Below are 21102 nucleotides of genomic sequence, written 5' to 3' on the forward strand. Positions count from 1 at the left end.
AAGGAGGCATGGGATCCAAGGGGACATTGCTTTGTGGATCCAGAATTGACTTGATCACAGAAGGCAAAGAATAGTTGTAGGCAGCTCATATTTTGCATGGAGGTTGGTGACCAGTGGTGTGCCTCAGGGTCCTGGGACTCCTTCTTTTCGTGATTTTTATAAATGACCTAGATGAGGAAGTGGAGGGATGGGTTAGTAAATTTGCTGATGACACAAAGGTTGGGGGTGTTGAGGATTGTGTGGACGGCTGTCAGAGGTTACAGTGGGACATCAATAGGATGCAAAACTGGGCTGAGAAGTGGCAGGTGGAGTTCAGCCCAGATAAGTGTGAGGTGGTTCATTTTGGTAGGTCAAATATGATGGCAGAATGTATCGGTAAAACTCTTGGCAGTGTGGAGGGTCAGAGGGATCTTGGGGTCTGAGTCCATAGGACACTTCAAGCTGCTATGCAGGTTGATTCTGTGGTTAAGAAGGCATACAGTGCATTGGCATTCATCAACCGTGGGATTGAGTTCAAAAGCCGAGAAGTAATGTTGCAGCTATATAGGACCACAGTCAGACCCCACTTGGAGTACTGTGCTCAGTTCTGGTCACCTCACTATAGGAAGGATGTGGAAACTATAGAAAGGGTGCAGAGGAGATTTACAAGGACATTGCCTGGATTGGAGAGCATGCCTTATGAGAGTAAGTTGAGTGAACTTAGCCTTTTCTCCTTGAAGCGGTGGAGGATGAGAGGTGACCTGACAGAGGTGCACAAGATGATGAGAGGCATTGATCGTGTGGCTAGTCAGAGGTTTTTTCCCAGGGCTGAAATGGGTAACACAAGAGGGCACAGTTTTAAGGTGCTCGGAAGTAGGTACAAAGGAGATGTCAGGGGTAAGTTTTTTTTTAATGCAGAGTGGTGAGTGTGTGGAATGGGCTGCAGGCAACAGTGGTGGAGGCGGTTACGATAGGGTCTTTTAAGAGACTTTTGGATAGGTACATGGATCTCAGGAAAACAGAGGGCTACGGGTAACATTTCGTAATTTCTAAAGCATTGTGGGCCAAAGGGCCTCTGTTGTGCTGTAGGTTCTCTATGTTTCTTTGTTTCTATTTCCAGGATCTGCAAAATCGCATATACAAATTTTGTATGTAAAAGCTGTGAAATGGAAGCTGGGCTGCGGGATGGGATGAATAGACGAATAGATGGATAAACAAATAAATAAAAGAAAAATTTTATTCTGGCAGATAGTATTTAAGAGGTGCCTTTAGAAATCTATGAGCCATTGGAGTCAATGCTTTTTGATATCACCGAGGGCAATTAATAATCCCATGTATGCAGTGAAAATTTACATACTTACAACTTAAATAGATTTGAATCATTATCATTCTAATCGAAAATCGTTACATTTTCCCCAAAAGTGGTATGCATTCCACAGCAATCAGTATAATCTCTAATAAATTAAAACCTACCAAAACATACTTTGACAATAAATTATGCTTAAAAGTCTTACCTTGTAAATACAGGATTTTGCATTTAAAAAGAATAATTCCACAGTGGTAATGTCCTTTAGGAATGATATGTTCTCAATATAAAACCTAAAGCAAATACATTGAGTAAGTTCACAAAATATTTTTCTGCATTTTAATTCCAACAAAATGATTGTCATTTATTTTTATTCATCATCAAACATTATTTCTGTATCGGAGTAGCATTTAGTAAATATATGTGACACATCTGCACAATTCAAAACTATTTTCAAACACTGGTGCTTTGAGATGCTCATGCATGCCACCTAGTGGATGGTTATAGATCTCGGGGGCAGGTGTGAAGAATGATGAATTGGACTAATCAAGCAGAGAATAATATTTCCAGTGCTCAGCCTGAAATAGAGATATGAAAAAATTTGGATGAGAACTCTAATGAAAGATCTACTTCCTGATTCTTATTGCACAAAGCTACAAATTAAAAAGTTGGAATGAAGAAATGTGGACACTCTGAAGCAACAGCTGTGTGCGGTGAACTGAAATGATTTGAAACAGTCTTGCTGTAAATCTGCCCAGAATGGTCATCTTTAATGTGGGACAGATTGAAGCGACTCAGAAGGGAGTTATTTATTTTCTGCTTCCTTCCATTGCCAAGGTTGTTGGTGTACGATTTGACCTTTGGTCACGAGCAGAAGTAGTTGATGCTGCTGCACAAGTCAGTGAGTTTCAGCACCCTGTCTGAACCCCAGAACATGAAACTCTTCCTTATCTATCCTCGCCATACAGTCACAAAATCATGCTGTTTAAACACAGATCAAAGGTTGGAATTCAGGTTTGAGAGCTGCATTACCCCTCCTGAAGAGTAATGAGGATGATTGCTTTTTCCCCAGAACAGTTGAAATTAATTAAGTCTGTATGGCTCAATTGACTGAGCCTCAGTGAGTGTCAGAGATCAAAATTTTCTGTAGGAGTAATTGGCTTTGGTAGCAAGTCACTCTTTCCTTTCATATTAACAGTAGGACAACTAAGATAGATGAAAGGAATTGATTTCAGCTAGGTACAAGTTTGCACCAAGAATTTTAAATTCAATTAATAATGAGTGAACATCAATCTTCAATTTTTTCTAGTGGATATCTGATGCACTTTTGCTTTCATGTACATGCTCTGCATTTCAAACCTGGTATCTTTAAATTAAAATGGTAGGCATGACAGAATTAAAATATAAAAAGAGCAGAGCTTTTCACAACATCCCATGCAATATGTCAGTTTTTTAATAAAGGGTAAACAAATTAATTTTCCATTATCTGATAATATTGTATCAGATGTTTAAAACACTTTAAACATAGAAGTTCACAGATTGAGTATGTACAGCAGTGCTTCAGTGTTTTATCTTATTGGCTAGTAATTTGTCTTTCCTGCTGGAGGCATCATACTCCGAGTTCTTTGTAGTTAATTGTCTCATTTTGACAAACAGAGAAAATATTCACATTACCAAACATTTTGAAAATGTACTTTCTGAAGCAATGATTCAAACAACTTTTAACTTTTACTGAAGTGATTGATTTATTCTGGATTGCAAGTATTTTCAGCCATCTCTATCCAGCATCAATATTTAACAAAATCAAAGGATGGAGTGGTTCCAAAAATATATAAAGATGTTTATTCTTGCTTTCAAAGCTTCAAATTTCAAGCTTCAGCAACAAAAACCTGAGGTCCTCAAAATCCTACACACGTTGTATGGAATTGTATAAGGTCAGAATTTTTAAACAGGTTGTGTTCACCATAGGTACAATCATATGACACGTTGCAAGTGTCAGTAACAATGTTCATCACTGGAGTGAAGAGCTGAAAAATTAATGCCGACTCCACCCACCCTAGTAGTCACCAAATTGCCAACAGGGAGATGCTACAAGTCCATCGGTACCAGGTCTACATGTCATCTCTGAAGCTCTTTTTCTCCCTGTGTAACTATCCAGGTTCTCCACAAAACTCATCATCATCATCATCATCAGGTGCCATGCCCAGTTTGAGCTTTGACTGCCATGGCAAAACTCACTCGGGTGTAATACCCTAACCGTCTCTGTACAACATCTATTTAATGGCTTCTCTTGATCTCCTCCTCCTGTTGATAGTGATTTAATCTGTTTGTATTTTCACATTTATTCAGGGTTGGTTATCGCTGCTTGCACATGTAGCCGTTCTGCTAATTGCTGATTGGTCATTGCTGTTTGCAGTATTGCTTTGCAGATTGTTGGTTATTGTGTTGTCTGTTATGGCATTGTCCCGTGTTTATGCTCGGCACTGAACCACAATCAATTCTAGTACATTTTACACACTGGCAATAAAGTGATTCTGATAAGTTCACTCTGGTTTAGAATTAAATTTCCGTGCAGGAAATTTTTTATGAATAATCAGTCTCTCCATCATTTTCCTTGAGATACACCATAAGCCAAGTCTGAATCTGAGGAGATACCTTCTACAGGTTTACAAAATTATGAGAGCCACAGGTAGGATATTTCGTCAGATTCTTCTTCCCCAGGGCAGCGGACACTCAAACTAGAGGGCAGAAGTTTAAGAGAAGGGAGGAATGCAAATAAAATCTGAAGAGCAAGCTTTTCCTCACAGAGTTGTGAATATTTGAACTGTACAAAGGATGTAGATACCTTTACAATGTTTAAAATACATTTGGAGAACTACTTGTATAGTTAAGAATCTACAGGATAGGGACCTAATGCAGGGGAAATAGAATGAGCGTAGATAGGCACAACGGTCAGCATGCTGAGCTGGGCAATACAGACCCATCTCTCTGCTGTAGGTTTCGATGATTCTATGAAAACTAAGGAACTGAAAACAAAGCGTGGCTCCAGTCCAAGCCCTCCGGCTATGCTCCAAGCCTGCCCAACGGCTGGACGCCAGGTGTGTAGAGACAGGGTGGATGGTTGGACTCGGCCTCATCTCTCACACATATTTCACAGCTCAGCATTGCAGCAAGCGGCTACAAAAGTCCAAAGTGCTCCGTTGTGCACATTGTGGCTTGCCAGCTGTTCTCTGTGGCACAAGCATATGGCCCAAATGTGAATGGCATGCAGTCTGTACAACTGCAGAATATAACTGGCTTACTGATAGACAACAGCAATGAGGGTTTAGTTTATGACTCCAAATTTGTCACAGCTGTTGTTCCCGAATTTCCTTGTCAATGAGCTGTAATCAATCTGCATGCCAGTGCCATTATGTTATCATATATTATTACAATGAGCTGAAATCAATCTGCATGCCAGTGCCATTATGTTATCATATATTACTACAATGCAGCAACACAAGACCACCTCAGATTTGCTTGGATGCATTCTTTCATTTATCATAGATTAATTGTTTTTTTTTTGAAATGGATAAAGTCGATAGTGCAGCATCATCACTGATAATTGACTAGTTTTATTCATAACGTGTCTAATCTATCCAGCAAAAGATGGAAAACTGTCAAATGAAAATGGGATAATGTTATGTCATGATGTGCTGACCAAAAAGCTGTGGGAATGGCAGCAGCAACATACTACTGGCGTTGGAAACCTGGAACAAAAGCAGAAAATGCTGGAAATATTTCGTAGATCAGGCTGGCTCTGAGCAGAGAGTAAATGAGCAAACATTTCAAGTTGATGTCCTTTCATCAGAATACCCATGGAAAGGTTTTGCATGTACAGTTTTGTAGTTTCTGTTCCAAAAGTTGCAGTGTCTGTTTTTTTTTTCCCTCCCAATGCGATGATACACCCAAGTTTATCAAATTCAATCCAAATGAACTTCAGCTTGGTCTGGAGGGCTCTCTTTGTAAATCCGAGGCATCTGCAGCTTCTGTCCACTTTGGGACTTACAGCGTGCATAAACAAACAGAGTGCATGTTCCATTCAGTTTTAATTAGAGATAACGCTCCAAAAGCACCAAACAAGCCCCGAATTACAAAAGTTATTTTTGTGAGAGTAGGAATGGCAATCACTGGGCCACTGAGCCTCATCTCGGGACTTCATACGCTGTTGCTAGGCAGCACTCAGGTTCCCTGCACCTGAACCTGGCAAGCTGCACTGGGGTGTCCATCCAGGAAAGGAACTTTGCTAGTTATATTTAAATGAATGTGGGCATTGGACCTGCACTCTCAACTGATAAAGTAAAGGCTTCTGTACTGTGTGCGAAAAGAGGAACAAGTACCTGCTTTTTTCCCCCAAATCGTTAAGATAAAATTCAATAGGAGTGCTGGTGCAAATTGTGTACAATTGAAGCATGAACTTGTCACCCTGCAGCACTAGCTTCTTCTGTCTGAAGGTAGGTTCTGTCATGTTGGGTTACTTCAACAAAAAGTCACAACTGTCAAAGAAAGCATTCGCATTTTTAAAAGTTCCAGTGAGTTTGGATAATCCACTAGAGTTAAAAGCAGAGCCAGGTAAAAATTACTGCTTTGGGTGACCAGCGAGGTATCGCTTCATCTTTACAATATCCAATTACTGCACCTAATGCAGACAGCTTTTCGACCAGAATATAATTAACACCCAATTTAGAAAATTCCGCCTCACTTACCCTCAACTTCCTTTGCTATCATTATGGCTCCTCACTTCAAACAAAGGCCTTTTCAGTGAACCCAGACCATTACTTTGAAGCTAAAAATCTGGAGCATCATCAGTTTTGTGTTACATCAAAGTTGCTGGTGAACGCAGCAGGTCAAGCAGCATCTGTAGGAAGAGGTGCAGACGACGTTTCAGGCCGAGACCCTTCGTCAGGACTAACGTCGTCTGCACCTCCTCCTACAGATGCTGCTTGGCCTGCTGTGTTCACCAGCAACTTTGATGTGTGTTGCTTGAATTTCCAGCATCTGCAGAATTCCTGTTGTTATCAGTTTTGTGTTGTTTTCTTGGTGCATGTGAGGTCAGCTTTATGCAAATACAAATCAACTCACTTGACTGAAAAGAATAAGGCCACCAGTTCTGTTTTCTTAGGCAAATCATGATCCAATACCCTGCGATCCAGCTGTAGCCAATTACTCTGACCTCTGTAGGGAAGAACATCTTGTGTTAGAAGGTCATAAATAATGGCATGTCATTATGCAATTCTATTTTTGAATACATAATAGGCATTTTTATTAATGAATTGAGTCTGATTGCAATGAAGCTGTTATATTCTCTCTGCTCACATGAATGTACAGGCACAATAGACAATGCACAATTTTCATTTCACTCTGCCGTTTTGATGCCATGCATAACTGGTGCTCCATCTGTTGGCGTGAATGCTTTACAGCTTTAAGTACCCAGTTGGCCCATGTTTTCCAGTTGGGCTCACTTTCAAGTTAACTTCCATAATTATTTTTTAAAATGGGCAAAAGATAAGAGATGCATGGAGAATGCTAGTCTTCAGAATATACTGAATAATAGTGCGAATTTAATCGGTAAATCTCTCACAAGTGAAATACACTTGGAAAGAAACAACTTATTCTAATGGGTGTTACTGTCTAAATGGATAAAGGGTCAAGCTATCCTAAACACATTTTAATTCCACATCCCATTCTGACATGTCTATCCACGGCCTCCTCTACTGTAAAGATGAAGCCACACTCAGGTTGGAGGGACAACACCTTATATTCCGTCTGGGTAGCCTCCAACCTGATGGCGTGAACATCGACTTCTCTAACTTCCGCTAATGCCCCACCTCCCCCTCGTACCCCATCTGTTACTTATTTTTATACACACATTCTTTCTCTCACTCTCCTTTTTCTCCCTCTGTCCCTCTGAATATACCCCTTGCCCATCCTCTGGATCCCCCCTCCCCTTGTCTTTCTTCCCGGACCTCCTGTCCCATGATCCTCTCATATCCCTTTTGCCTATCACCTGTCCAGCTCTTGGCTCCATCCCTCTCCCTCCTGTCTTCTCCTATCATTTTGGATCTCCCCCTCCCCCTCCAACTTTCAAATCCCTTACTCACTCTTCCTTCAGTTAGTCCTGACAAAGGGTCTCGGCCTGAAACGTCAACTGCACCTCTTCCTAGAGATGCTGCCTGGCCTGCTGCGTTCACCAGCAACTTTAATGTGTGTTGCTTAAGCTATCCTAAAGTATTTTTTAATACAGAGTTGGTTGTCATAGGGAGCGGCATAACTATTTACAGTACCTGCGACCCAGGTTCAGTTCCCACTGCAGCCTGTAAGGAGTTTGTACGTTCTCCCAGTGACTGTGTAGGTTTCCTCCAGGTGCTTCAGTTTCCTCCCACAGTCCAAAGGCATAGGTTAATTGGTCACTGTAAATTGTTCTATGATTAGCCTAGGATTAAATGGAGGGGATTGCTAGGCAGCCTGGGTTGAAGGGCTGATCCTGCTCTGTATCTCAATAAAGATTAAAAAAAAGTGTTGGGCTGTTATAATATGAACTTACTGAATGCAGTATGTGGAGTGCAAAAGGCCTTTTCTGGTAAAGCTTTTTTGTTTTTATCAGAGTAATGCCTGGTTCACACCTGTACTGTTATACTGTCGGTGTTTCATTCAGCAGTTCTGTAAGAGCAGTCTGTTCTGCTTTCAGCCTGTTTGGGTTATGGTTGAAGATAAGGGATGATGTGGAAAGTGTGCCTTCCAATTAGCGGGAGGTTTTCTTGGTGAGGGACAATAAGGTTGGGCTTGAGGTTTTCTTTTTTCTAGAGAAGATGAAGCGGGAAGACGTTTGTTCCAGATGGATTGTGAGCGACGTTCAGAAGGCGGTGTGTGCTTTCATGTGGACCGTGGGCCCAGCCCATGAGTGACAGAGACGTTCAAGATGAGCTCCAACTTGTGCACATTTGACTGCTTAATTAGAATGGGCCCTTTTCTTTTTGTTATTCTTTACTAGCCCGTCAGTTAAGATTCATCAATATAATTCCTTTAATCTTATGCACTGTACTGACTGGTACTTTGTGGCATTAATTTGTAATAGGGTAGCAAATGACACAGCATCCACAAGAACCGGAGTTTGGGGTGGGATCGAGTGCGCCTGAATCTCACGAGTTTGACGGGGCCAGAGGTTCTCTTCCCTGGATTTACGCAGCCAAGAAAACCGGGGCATTTCATCAGTAGGAAGCAACCATCTTCACAACTGACTTAATAAAGTACAACTCCAGTCTGATAGATACCATTGTATTTAATCGATGAATTTTGGAGAAGTGAATTAGCTCTTCCTTGTTGCTAGTTAGAAGTAATTGGAGCTGGATTTGATTTCAGCCTAGATTTTCAGCACAAGTGCCAGGGTGTCCACAAATGAACATTATGAAGATAAGACAGAAGACAAATGTAACATTAGCAAAATGGCAGATGACACAAAACTGGGTGGCAGTGTGAAATGTGAGGAGGATGTTATGAGAATGCAGGGTAACTTGGACAGGTTGGGTGAGTGGGCAGATGCAGTTTAATGTGGATAAATGTGAGGTTATCCACTTTGGTGGCAAGAACAGGAAGGCAGATTACTATTTGAATGGTGTCAAGTTAGGAAAAGGGGAAGTACAACGAGATCCAGGTGTCCTTGTTCATCAGTCACTGAAAGTAAGCATGCAGGTACAGCAGACAGTGAAGAAAGCTAATGGCATGATGGCCTTCATAACAAGGGGAATTGAGTATAGGAGCAAAGAGGTCCTTCTGCAGTTGTACAGGGTCCTGGTGAGACCACACCTGGAGTATTGTGTACAGTTTTGTTCTCCAAATTTGAGAAAAGACATGCTAGCTATTGAGAGAGCGCAGCATAGGTTCACGAGGTTAATTCCTGGGATGGCAAGACTGTCATATGTTGAAAGATTGGAGCAACTGGGGTTGTATACACTGGAATTTAGAAGGATGAGAGGGGATCTGATTGAAACATATACAAACGTTTGTAAGATTATTAGGGGATTGGACAAGCTAGAGGCAGGAAACATGCTCCTGATGTTGGTGAAGTCCAGAACCAGAGGCCACAGTTTACGAATAAGAGGTGGACAATTTAGAACGGAGTTAAGGAAAAACTTTTTCACACAGAGGGTTGTGGTTCGGTGGAATGCTCGGCCTCAGAAGGCGGTGGGAGGCCAATTCTCTGGATTCTTTCAAAAAAAGAGTTAGATAGAGCTCTTAAAGATAGCGGAATCAAGGGATATGGGGAGAAGGCAGGAAAAGGGTACCGACTGTGGATGATCAACCATGATCACAGTGAATGGTGGTGCTGGCTCGAAGGGCTGGATGGCCTACTCCTGCAACTATTGTCTACTGAAATTGATTTTTTTTTAAAAAACACCATAATTTAATAAAGACAAAAGGTAACCTCTCTCGACAAGTCACATTTTGCCAAAATACAAATGATTATATGCTTACAATTTTCAACCCGGTTGTGATATTTTTTAAAAATGGAAGACAGATTATCTATAGTTTTTTTCCTTTCAACCTAATACTGCTGAACAGCTTTGATCTAACATCAGCTGCTTGAGAAATAATCAATTATCTTCCAGTCAGTAGAGCAATGTTTTTGTTTGCACCACTGACATGCAAGAAATAGATGTCATTGATGCTCGACAGTTAACAGTATACTTCCTTAACTGGTCTCAGAATTACAACTTTCACTACAATGTGATGGTAAAATCTGTTTCCAGAATGCCAAGAGACAATACAACATTTTGAATAATTTATGTTAATTTAGTTTCATTTGAATTGTAAAGCAGAATCATTCTCCCCGTAATTGACTCATTTTAGCTGATTGTTTTAATAGCATCATACTATTAAGATTTTAAAAACAAAAAAAACCTGAAGGGAAACAGTCTTTCATCAGCTGCAGATGAGCATCATTTCCTGTAAACCTGAACCAGTTAATGAGGGAATAATCTTCCAGCTTTGAATGACAGGATTCTCCAGTGTTCCTTTGCCAAGACCAACACTGGCAGAACAAAGGCTGTTCGCAAAATTGCAAGGGAAAGCCCATTAAATAAACAGTGCCCACAGACAGCAAGAAGGTGTTAATGGAGTAAGTGATCTTTCCCACAATAGGGGATGGTTTCTTGTATTATTTCTCAGATACTAGGGACAAACTTTAGTTTAATTGCACCACCTATCCTAGTTAAATATTATTAAATCTGAGTTCATCTCTGCTGAACATCGTTAGAGAGCAGAATCCAGAAGCAATTCTTCAGCTCTCTGCAAGTGAAACATCCAGCCCTGAAGAAGGGTCTCAGCCCAAAACGTCGACTGTGTATTCATTTCCATGGACACTGCCTAACCTGCTGAGTTCCTCCAATACTGTGTGTTTTACTGTGTGAAACAAACACCAACATTTAAAAAAAGCCTGAAAATTGTTCACTAAAATTACCCTTACAACTGCAATTATTGGACTACTGTATGCGAAAATTGCCCTTAAATTTTCCCCATAATGTTGATGTCCTTACTAATCAAGAACCTATCAACAACTGCCTTAGTCATAGTCATACTTTATTGATCCCGGGGGAAATTGATTTTCGTTACAGTTGCACCATAAATAATAAATAGTAATAAAACCATAAATAGTTAAATAGTAATATGTAAAATTATGCCAGGAAATAAGTCCAGGACCAGTCGATTGGCTCAGGGAGTCTGATCCTCCAAGGGAAGAGTTGTAAAGTTTGATGGCCACAGGCAGGAATGACTTCCTATGACACTTTGTGTTGCATCTCGGTGGAATGAGTCTCTGGCTGAATGTACTCCTGTGCCCAACCAGTACATTATGTAGTGGATGGGAGACATTGTCCAAGATGGCATGCAACTTGGACAGCATCCTCTTTTCAGACACCACCGTCAGAGAGTCCAGTTCCATCCCCACAACATCACTGGCCTTATGAATGAGTTTGTTTATTCTGTTGGTGTCTGCTGCCCCAGCACACAACATCAAACATGATAGCACTGGCTACCACAGACTCGTAGAACATCCTCAGCATCGTCCGGCAGATGTTAAAGGACCTCAGTCTCCTCAGGAAATAGAGACGGCTCTGACCCTTCTTGTAGACAGCCTCAGTGTTCTTTGACCAGTCCAGTTTATTTTCAATTCATATCGCCAGGTATTTGTAATCCTCCACCATAAGTATACCTCGTGACTCGGCCTCCACAGCCATATGTTGCAATTAATTACACAGATACACCACACTCTAGCTAAATAAATTCCTCCTCATCTCTGTTCTAGAGACATCCTTTCATATTGAATCTGTGCCCTCTGGTCCAAGACTCTTCCACTATTGGAAACATCCTCTCCTTGTCTACTCTAGGCTTTTCAATGAGATTGAGAACTGACCCAGAGCCATCAAATGCTCTTCATAGCGTATGCATAGATTTGTTTGTATTCTGTGTTATTTATTAATTCCAAGTTGGCTCCATGTTGAATTAATTTTCAGCTTGCTGAGATATGTGACAGTGTAGCTTCTGTAAAAATTTCCTACAGGTTGTGGTATTATTTTGTCAATGATTTGGATTATAGAGTTGGTGGCTTTGTGGCTAAGTTTTCAGATAGGTAGAGGGGCAGATAGTGTTGTGGAAGCAGGGAGTCTGCAGAAGGACTTAAACAGATTCAGAGAATGGGCAAAGTGAAAGATGGAATATAGGTTAGGGAGGTGTATAGCCATGCACTTAGGTAGAAGGAATAAAGGCATAGACTATTTTCTAAACAGGTAGAAAAATTCAAAAATCAGGGTGCAAAGGGATTGCTTACTGCTTGTAAACTACATTAAGAACTGAAGACTGATTCTTGTTTACGACAGGAAGGACATGCTCTCTTCTCGTTGCTGCCATCAGCAAGGTGTTACAGGAGCCTCAGGACTCACACCAGCAGGTTCAGCAACAGTTATAACACCTCATCCATCTTGAGCCGAAGGGGATAACTCCACCCAGCCCATCACTGAAATGTTCCCACAACCCATGGACTCACTTTCAAGGACTCTTCATCTCATGTTCTCAATACTTATTGCTTATTTATTATTATTCCTTTCTTTTTGCATTTGCAGTTTGTTGTCTTTTGCACATTGTTTGAATTTCCAAGTTGGTGCAGTCTTTCAATGAACTGAATTGAATTGACTTATTTCTTACATCCTTCACAGACATGAGGAGTAAAACTCTTTACATTACGTCTCTGTCTAAATGTGCAGTGTGCAATCAAGGTAATTAATAATAACTTATCATAAATAGAACAGTCAATGTAACATAGAAATACACTCAGATCAGCGTGAGTTAATCAGTCTGATGGCCTGGTGGAAGAAGCTGTCCCGGAGCCTGCTGGTTCCGGCTGTTATGCTGTGGTACCGTTTCCCAGATGGTAACAGCTGGAATAGATTGTGGTTGGGGTGACTCGGGTCCCCAATGATCCTTCGGGCCCTTTTCTCACACCTGTCTTTGTAAATGTCCTGAGTCATGAGAAATTCACAACTACAGATGTGCTGGGCTGTCCGCACCACTCTCTGCAGAGTTCTGCAATTAAGGGAGGTATAGTTCCCATACCAAGCAGTGATGCAGCCAGTCAGGATGCTGTAGAAAGCCATTATGGTTATTAATCTAAAATGGCTTTATTGAGTACACCTGCAAGGAAATGAATCTCATGTTTGATATGACATACATGTACCTTGATAATAATTTTACTTTGAACTTTGAAGCTGAGCAAGTAATATTGGTTGGGAGTTTAATTTACACAAAACAACTCTTCGATCCTTGCAAATGTCCACTGCTGTGACAGAAAGCTGAGTAGGCAAAAAAAAAAGGCCCTCACCTGGGCCCTGGACAGCGAATATCCAACACAATCTAACAAAGGATGGGCTGGCATTGGAGAGGGTCCAGAGGAAGTTGACAAGAATGATCATGGGAATGAGAGAGTAAATACTTTAGAAGGGTTTTATGGCTCTGCACCTGTACTCACTGTAGCTTAGAAAAGTCAGGGGGTGAGGGGACTCTCATTAAAACATTGAATATTGAAATGTTGAGATAGAATGGATGTGGAGAAGATGCTTCCTACAGTGGAATAGTCTAAGACCGGAGGGCAGAGCCTCAGAAAAGAAAAACATCTCTTTAGAACAGATATGAGCAGCAATTTATTTAGTGAGAGGTTGGTAAATCATTGGAATTCATTGCCACAGATGGCTGAGGAGGTCAAGTCATTGGGTGTATTTAAAGTGGAGGTTGATAGGTTCTTGATTAATAAGGGTATCAAAAGTTATGAGAAGTGAGGAGAATGGAGTTGGGAGGGAAAATAAATCAGCCAAGATGAAATGGCAGAGCAGTCTTGATGAGCTGAATGCCCTAAAGGCTGATTTATACTTGTGTGTCAAATGTACGTTGTAGGTAGCGTGTACCCTACGCTGCAGGGTGACGTGCACCTCTCCAAAAATGTAACTCACATGTTGTGGTGACGCAGACCGCAACAACTGTGATTGGTCTGCTTGGTAGCATCGCATTTCCGGTTGCTATTCTCCGACATGTCTGTACACTGATGCAAAATAAATGGTTGGAGACAATGAAACAAATCGTCAAATCTGCCTGCCGACATCCGAAAATATTTGAAATGCACTTCCTCGTCCATGTCTCTCATGAGGAAACTCAACACAGTGGCATAGAAACTCCAACGCCAACTAGCGTTTTGGCGGTGAATTGCAGAACAATGCAGACACAACTACGTATGCTCGCTACGGCGTAGGGCTACGCAAAAGTATAAATCAGGCCTATGGCATAGTCTACGGCGTAGCCTGTACGCACAAGTATAAATCAGCCTTTATTCGGCTCCTATATCTTATGGTCATAATTCCCTGTCTACTTAAACTCCCAACTCCAGCTGATTGAAAAATGACATATTTCTCACACGACAACAATGAGTGGACAAACATAGGGATCTTAGCACCCAGAATCAGAATCAGGTTTAATATCACTGGCACACGTCGTAAAATTTGATGTTTTGCTGCAGCAGTACTTTGCAACATACTATAATAAAGGCTATAATTTACAATAAGTATATATATATATAATAAATTAAATAAGTTGTGCAAAAAGAGTGGGATAATATTGAGGAAGATTCATGGGTTCGTTGTTCAAAGATCCAATGGTGGAGGGGAAAAAGCTGTTCTTAAACGTTGAGTGCGTATCTTCAGGCTCCTGTACCTCCTCCTTGATGCTATCCATGAGAAAAGTTCATGCCCTGGGTATGGGGGTCCTTATTGATGGATGCTGCCTTTTTAAGGCACCACCTTTTGAAGGTGCCCTGGATGCTGGGGAGGCTAGCGTCCCTGCTGAAGCTGGCTGAGTTTACAACTCTCTGCAGCTTTTTCCAATCCTATGCAGTGGCCCCTCTATACCGGGTGATGCAACCTGTTAAGGCTGATTTATACTTGAGTGTCAACTCGACGTCATAACCTACGCAAGTGGCCTACGCGCATTGTGTGCATTTATACTTGTGCGATGGTGTGTTTGCGTCGCTCTGCAATTTGGGCATGTTGCACATGCGCACACACCTGCCCGTGCAAGGCTTCATGGTCATGGTACTCTTTCTTCGGTAAACAAGTTTAAAGCGAGCGTCTTTTTTCGTAAAAGTGAAATGTGTCCTCCATAATTTCAGAGGACTGTAAAGTTTTTTGGAAAGCATTGCAGCCAGAGTTCCTTCCCTGTCCTTCAGTCACCCAATGGGAAGCTATTGCAGCGTAGGAGGAAATGCGATGCTACCAGGCGGCCCAATCACAGTTGTTGCAGTCTGTGTTGCTGCTAAGCATAGTTACATTTTGGGAGAGGTGCGCGTCAGGCTATGGCGTAGGGTTCGCGGCATCGAGTTGACACACAAGTATAAATCAGCCTTTAGAATGCTCTCCACAGTACATCTGTAGAAATTTGCTAGCATCTTTGGTGACATACCAATTCTCGTCAAACTCCTAATGAAATATAGCCAACGTTGTGCCTTCTTTGTAATTGCATCAATATGTTGAGCCCAGGATGTTGAGAGATGTTGACGCCCAGGAACATGAAACTGCTCACCCTTTCTACTTCTGATCATCCTTCAACGAGGACTGGTGTGTGTTCCCTCAACTTTCTCTTCCTGAAATTCACAATCAATTTCTTGGTCTTAATGATGCAAGAGCAAGGTTGTTGATACAACACCACTCAACCATCTGATCTATCTCACTCCTGTACTCCTCCTCGTCACCATTGAAATTCTGCCAACAATAGTTGTGTCATCTGCAAATTTATAGATGGTGTTTGAGCTCTGCCCAGCTATACAGTTGAGGATGTAGAGTAGAGCAGTGGGCTAAGCACACATCTTTGAGATGCACCAGAGTTGATTGTCAACGAGGATATGTTATTTCCCATCCACACAGAGTATGGTCTCCTCGTGAGGAAACCAAAGATCCTGTTGCAGAGGGAGGTACAGAGGCCCAGATTTTGGAGCTTGTTGATCAGAACTGAGGGTACGATTGTGCTGAAAGCAGAGCTGTAGTCAATAAACAGCAGCTTGATGTAAATATTACTATTGTCCAGTTGGTTAAGGCTGAGTGGAGAGCCAGTGAGATTGTGTCCACTGTAGGCCTGTTGAGGCTGCAGGCAAATTGTAGCAGGTCCAAGTCTTGCTTAGGCAGGAGCTGATACTAGCTGTGACCAAGCTCTCAAAGCACTTCAGCACAGAAGAAGTGAGTGCCACAGGGCGATAGTCATTGAGGCAGGTCGCCCGGCTGTTGTTGGGCTCTGGTACGACTACTGCCCTTTTGAAGCAGGTAGGAACCACTGATCGCAGCCTCCGAGCTGACAGATCCCTCAGAGTCACCACGCAAGTTGATAGGGTGGTTAAGGAGGCCTTTGGTGTGCTGGCCTACATTAGGGGTTTGAATTCAGGAGCTTCAAGATAATGTTGCAGCTGTATAAAAATCCGTTATGGCCATACTTGGAATATTGTGTTCAGTTCTGGTTGCCTCATTACTAGAAGGATGTGGAAACTAGAGAGAGAACACAGAGAAGATTTAGCAGGATGTACTCTGAATTCGAGAAAATGCCTCATGAGGAAAAGCTGAGCAAGATAGAGCTTTTCTCTTTGAGATGGAAGAGGATGCGAGGCAGCTTGATAAAGACTAACAAGATTATGAGAGGCATAGACAATGTGCACAGCCACCATCTTTCTTCTTGGGTGGCAATGGCAAATACCAGAAGACATCCACGTAAGTTGAATGGAGGAAAGCTTAGGGGAGATGCCAGAAGTAGGTTTTCCCCCCACACAGAGAGAGGTGAGTACCTAGAACACACCTCCTAGGATAATGGTAGAGGCTGATACAATAGGGACGTTTGAGATACATGGATGTAGGAAATAAGGAGGGTTATGGACTGTGTAGGAGGGAAAGGAGTAAGTTTATACAGATCAGCGCAACATCATAGGCTGAACGTCCCACACTGTTATGAATTATGCTGTATGTAATTAAATTTATAATTAGGACTGAATCCTGTATATAAGGCAATTGAAAAAGACATTTTAGCTAATTATTCACTATTTTGATGGAATAGATTAGATTCAAGGAACTTTATCTCTTGTCATTATATATCAAATTAACATTATTTAAGGAGTCTGCTAAATTTTCCCATTAGGTTAATCTGGATTACATTCTTAAAGCATAAAATTAGAATTATTACAAGCATGCTAAATTTTCTGCTTTGGTGACCTCATATGGTACCAATCCATTAAAAATAAGAAACTTCCCTTCCCAGCATTGAAGTAGGTGTGGACTGCAGGCCACAAGTAGGAAACACAGTAATGTCGAAATCCACTAGGAGTTTCAAGTGTTCTGTTGCTCTTTGTTTCACTTATTCATTCAGGAAGTGGGCGTTGTTGGATTCACCAGCACTCACTATCCAACCTGAATTATCTTTGAGAAAGTTGAGGTGACCTGCCTTCATGATATGTGCTGTAAAGGTGCTGTCACAATGTACTTCAGCAAAAAGTTCCATTATTGAGACTCAGTAATTTAATAAAGGAATAGTGATATTTTTCCAAAGCAAGACACTGTGCAGTTTGCAGGAAAGCCTGATAGTGGTAGCATTCTCAAACAACTTTTACACTTGTCCTTCTGGATGCTAGAGACTGCATGTTTTTATGATGCTTTTGAAACAGCTTTGGCAAGCAGCTGTAATGCATTTTGTAAAATTGATGACACTAGCTGAACTTCATGTTAGTTTGCCCACATAGAACAGTGAAATGTTATAACACAGATTTTTATTTTACTCTTTATATAAAGTATGTATAATTAATTTCATTAGGACAATCAAGTTACAAAATATAAAAGGACATAGACTTTATGATTGCATTTTTATCTAAAATAATGCCTAAAACTGCAGTAAGCAAAAATAAAATTATTCTTCATGATTTTAAAGTTGAATCTCAGAAAGGTATAATTTCAGATATCAGTTCCTTCAATGCCAAAGTAAATACAAACACAAGCTCCTGCAGTGAAGTGCTAGGCATTAAAAAAGTCACTAAGTTACAATAAAAAATAGATAATAAAGTAAATAAAAAGAGCAACAAGAAAGCAAAATAGTGAGGTCATGTTCATCTGTTCAGAAATCTGATGGTGAAGGGGAAGAAGCTGTTCGTAAAATGATGAGTGTGTGCCTGTAACTCCCCCCTGATGGCAGTAATGAGATGTCCTGTATGGTGAGAGTCTTTGATGATCCTGAGGCTCTGCCTTTTTAAGATGTTCTCGATGGTGGGAATTCTTGTTCCCATGATGGAGCTGGCTAAAATTACAACCCTCTGCAGCTATTTTCCCCCCAGTCGTGTGCATTGGAGCCTCCCTACCAGACAGCAATGCCACCAGTCAGAATAGTCTTCACAGTACATCTGCAGATATACCAGATCCCCTCAGATTTCGAGTGAGGTATAGCCACTGGCGTGTTTCCATGACTGCGTCAATATGTTGGGCCAGGGTAGATTATTATTGAGATACAATGCAGAATAGGCCCTTCCCGCCGTACAACCAAGCAACCCCTAATTAACCCTAGCCTAATCACAGGAAAATTTACAACAGCCAATTAACCTACTAACTGGTCCACCTTTGGACTGCGGGAGCAAACCAGAGCACCCAGAGAAAACGCACGCATTCGCTGGGTGGACCTTCAGACTCCTTGTACACGACATCGGAGTTGAACTCTGAACTCCAACACCCCAAGCTGAGGTAGCACTGTGCTGACCGCTACATCACCGTGTTGATCCTCAGATATACGCCCAGAACTTGAAGCCGCTGACCCCCAATGAGGACTGGTGTGTGTCTGGGGATATACAGTAAAAGCTACTCAAATACAGGCTCTTCCCTTCTTGCTTGCAATGGTTGAAACTCCATCTAAAGAGGGCAGATAACTAATTAACTAATTCTCATTAATAAATACATATTACTAGCTATTAGACAAGCATTAATTAACTGGAATTTTCAGACAACAAAATAATTTTGAACCCAATGAAACTAATTTTGATTACCATATACCCATTGTGGTCTGTTCATAGCTCCCTTGCTTCTGAGTCAGAACAGCAGTCACACTGGCTTATATTGACATAGGATCACAATACTACAACACTATTCAAAGGCACTTCACAGGGTACTTAGCAAATAGAATTTGGTACTTGGAAACATACTAGGCCAAAAGCCTGGTTCAAGAGAGGAACTTAAGCATGATAGGAGGAATGAGAAGAGCTTACATGAAGAATCCATTGCCTTTAGAGTTTAGTTGCGACAGTGAAATTCAGAAATGCTCAAAACTCCTGAATTGGAGTGGAAGTTATTGGGGGAGGGGGTGGTGTGTGTGTGTGTGTGGTGCTAGGGGAGAAAGATAGAATGATGTAATGACGGTTGTGGAATACAGTAAGATGTTGTAAAGTAGATAAATTGTTTGACCGTAATTCAAATTTAAGTCAATTCAGGTGAAGTGATGGAGTCTTGTTTGTTGGGACCCGAATTTGTGATTGATACAGAAGGTGCTGAGTTCTGATTTTCCACTGGATATCAGATAAATATTATGACAACTCCATTCCAGGACAGTGGATTGATAGATGAAACTGGCTGGAAAGTATGAACTGATAGCTAGGATTTGACTGATGATGCATGCTCTGCTGTTAAGGTCACAAGACATGGGAGAGATGAGATTCCCCTCCTTTTTCTTCTAATTTCCAGTGAGTACAGGCTAAAAGCCATCAAACATTTCTCATACATTAATCCTTTCATCAGGAATAATTCTCGTGAACTTCCTCTAGACTTTCTCCATTGCTAGCACATCTCTTCTGAGATAAGGGGCTCAAAACTGCTCACAATACTTCATATGCAGTTTAAGCAATGCCTTATAAACCCTTAGCATTGCATCCTTGCTTTTATATTCTCATTCGCTGGAAATGAACACTAACATTGCATTTGCCTTTCTCACTAATAACTCCTCCTGCAAGTGAGCCTTTATGGAATCCTGCACAAGGGCTTCTAAGTCCCTTCGCAACTCTGACTTTTGAATTTTCTCCCGGTTTAGAAAATAGTCTACCCCTTTGTTCCTTTTACTAAACTACTTGATCATACACTTCCCAATCCTGTCTTCTATCTGCCACTTCTTTGCCCCTTCTTCCAATCTGTCCAAGTCCTTCTACAGGTGACCAACTTCCTCAGCACTACCTGTCCCTCCACCTATCTTTTTATCATCTGCAAACTTGGCCTCAAAGCCATCAACTTATCATTCAAATCATTGACATACAATGTGAAAGAAACTGGTCCCAACAAAGACACCTGTGGCAGACCACTAGTCTCCAAAAGCCAACCAGAAATCCTGCTGGCGTTTAGAGCAGCAGTGAAGGTCCTTCATTTCTGCCTGTGCATACCATCGCACAGGCCTTTAGAAGAATTCTTCTAAAGAAGGTAGGATCCTCCATTGCTGCTTCTGTAACAATTTCTTTTTGACCAATCACAGTTGTTAGCAGTGAACTGAACCCCGAACCTGCAGGACTGGTGGACCACTCTTAGTCTGGACTCTACTCTTTGACCTGTTTGGCATAGGTGAAAATACCAAGAGCAAAAGCACAAGGCCCTGACTCCAGCCAACATAGCTCTCCGGGTCATTGAGGCACACAAGCCTCCAAACCCTACAACAAGGTTGTCGTCCTACACTTTATTCCTACACTTTGCCTCCTGCCAGTCAGCCAATTTTCTATCCATGCTAGTACTTTTCCTGTAATACCACATGCTCTTATTTTGTTAAGATCATCACGTGCCGCATCTTGTCAAAGGTCTTCTGAAAATCCAAGTATACAACATACTTTTTATTCATCATACAACATCCATTTCGTCTATCCTGCTTGTTATTTCCTCAAATAATTCCTGCAGATTTGTCAGGCAAGATTTCCCCTTTAGAAAACCATGCTGTCTTTGGCTTATTTTATCACATGCCTCTAAGTACTTCCTTAATAATAAATTCCAACATCTTTCCAACCACTGAAGTCAGGCTAACAGGTCTATAATTTCCATTCTTCTGTCTTCCTCTCTTCTTAAATAGTGATGTGACTTTAGTGCAATTTTCCAGTCCTCAGGAGCCATTCTAGAATCTAGTGATTCTTGTACGATCTTTAGTAATGCTTCCGTAATCTCTTCAGCCTCCTCTTTCAGAACCCTGGAATGTAGTCCACCTGGTCCAGGAAA

General features: G+C 41.4%; 1 protein-coding gene across 3 annotated transcripts in view; it reads right to left on the bottom strand.

Annotated features, from left to right (window-relative positions):
- The window catches only part of LOC140211098 (FERM domain-containing protein 4B-like), a 342398-nt gene that overhangs the window by 135431 nt on the left and 185865 nt on the right, over nucleotides 1-21102 (bottom strand). For all 3 annotated transcript variants that reach the window (XM_072280548.1, XM_072280549.1, XM_072280547.1), the window contains exons 4-5: nucleotides 6407-6499; nucleotides 1494-1578 (exon numbers count right to left, since the gene is read on the bottom strand). In XM_072280548.1, the coding sequence (XP_072136649.1) occupies nucleotides 1494-1578; nucleotides 6407-6499 (178 nt within the window). The remainder of the gene's footprint in view (nucleotides 1-1493; nucleotides 1579-6406; nucleotides 6500-21102) is intronic.

This window comes from Mobula birostris, chromosome 16 (assembly GCF_030028105.1).
Source record: "Mobula birostris isolate sMobBir1 chromosome 16, sMobBir1.hap1, whole genome shotgun sequence".
NCBI classification, from domain to species: domain Eukaryota; kingdom Metazoa; phylum Chordata; class Chondrichthyes; order Myliobatiformes; family Myliobatidae; genus Mobula; species Mobula birostris.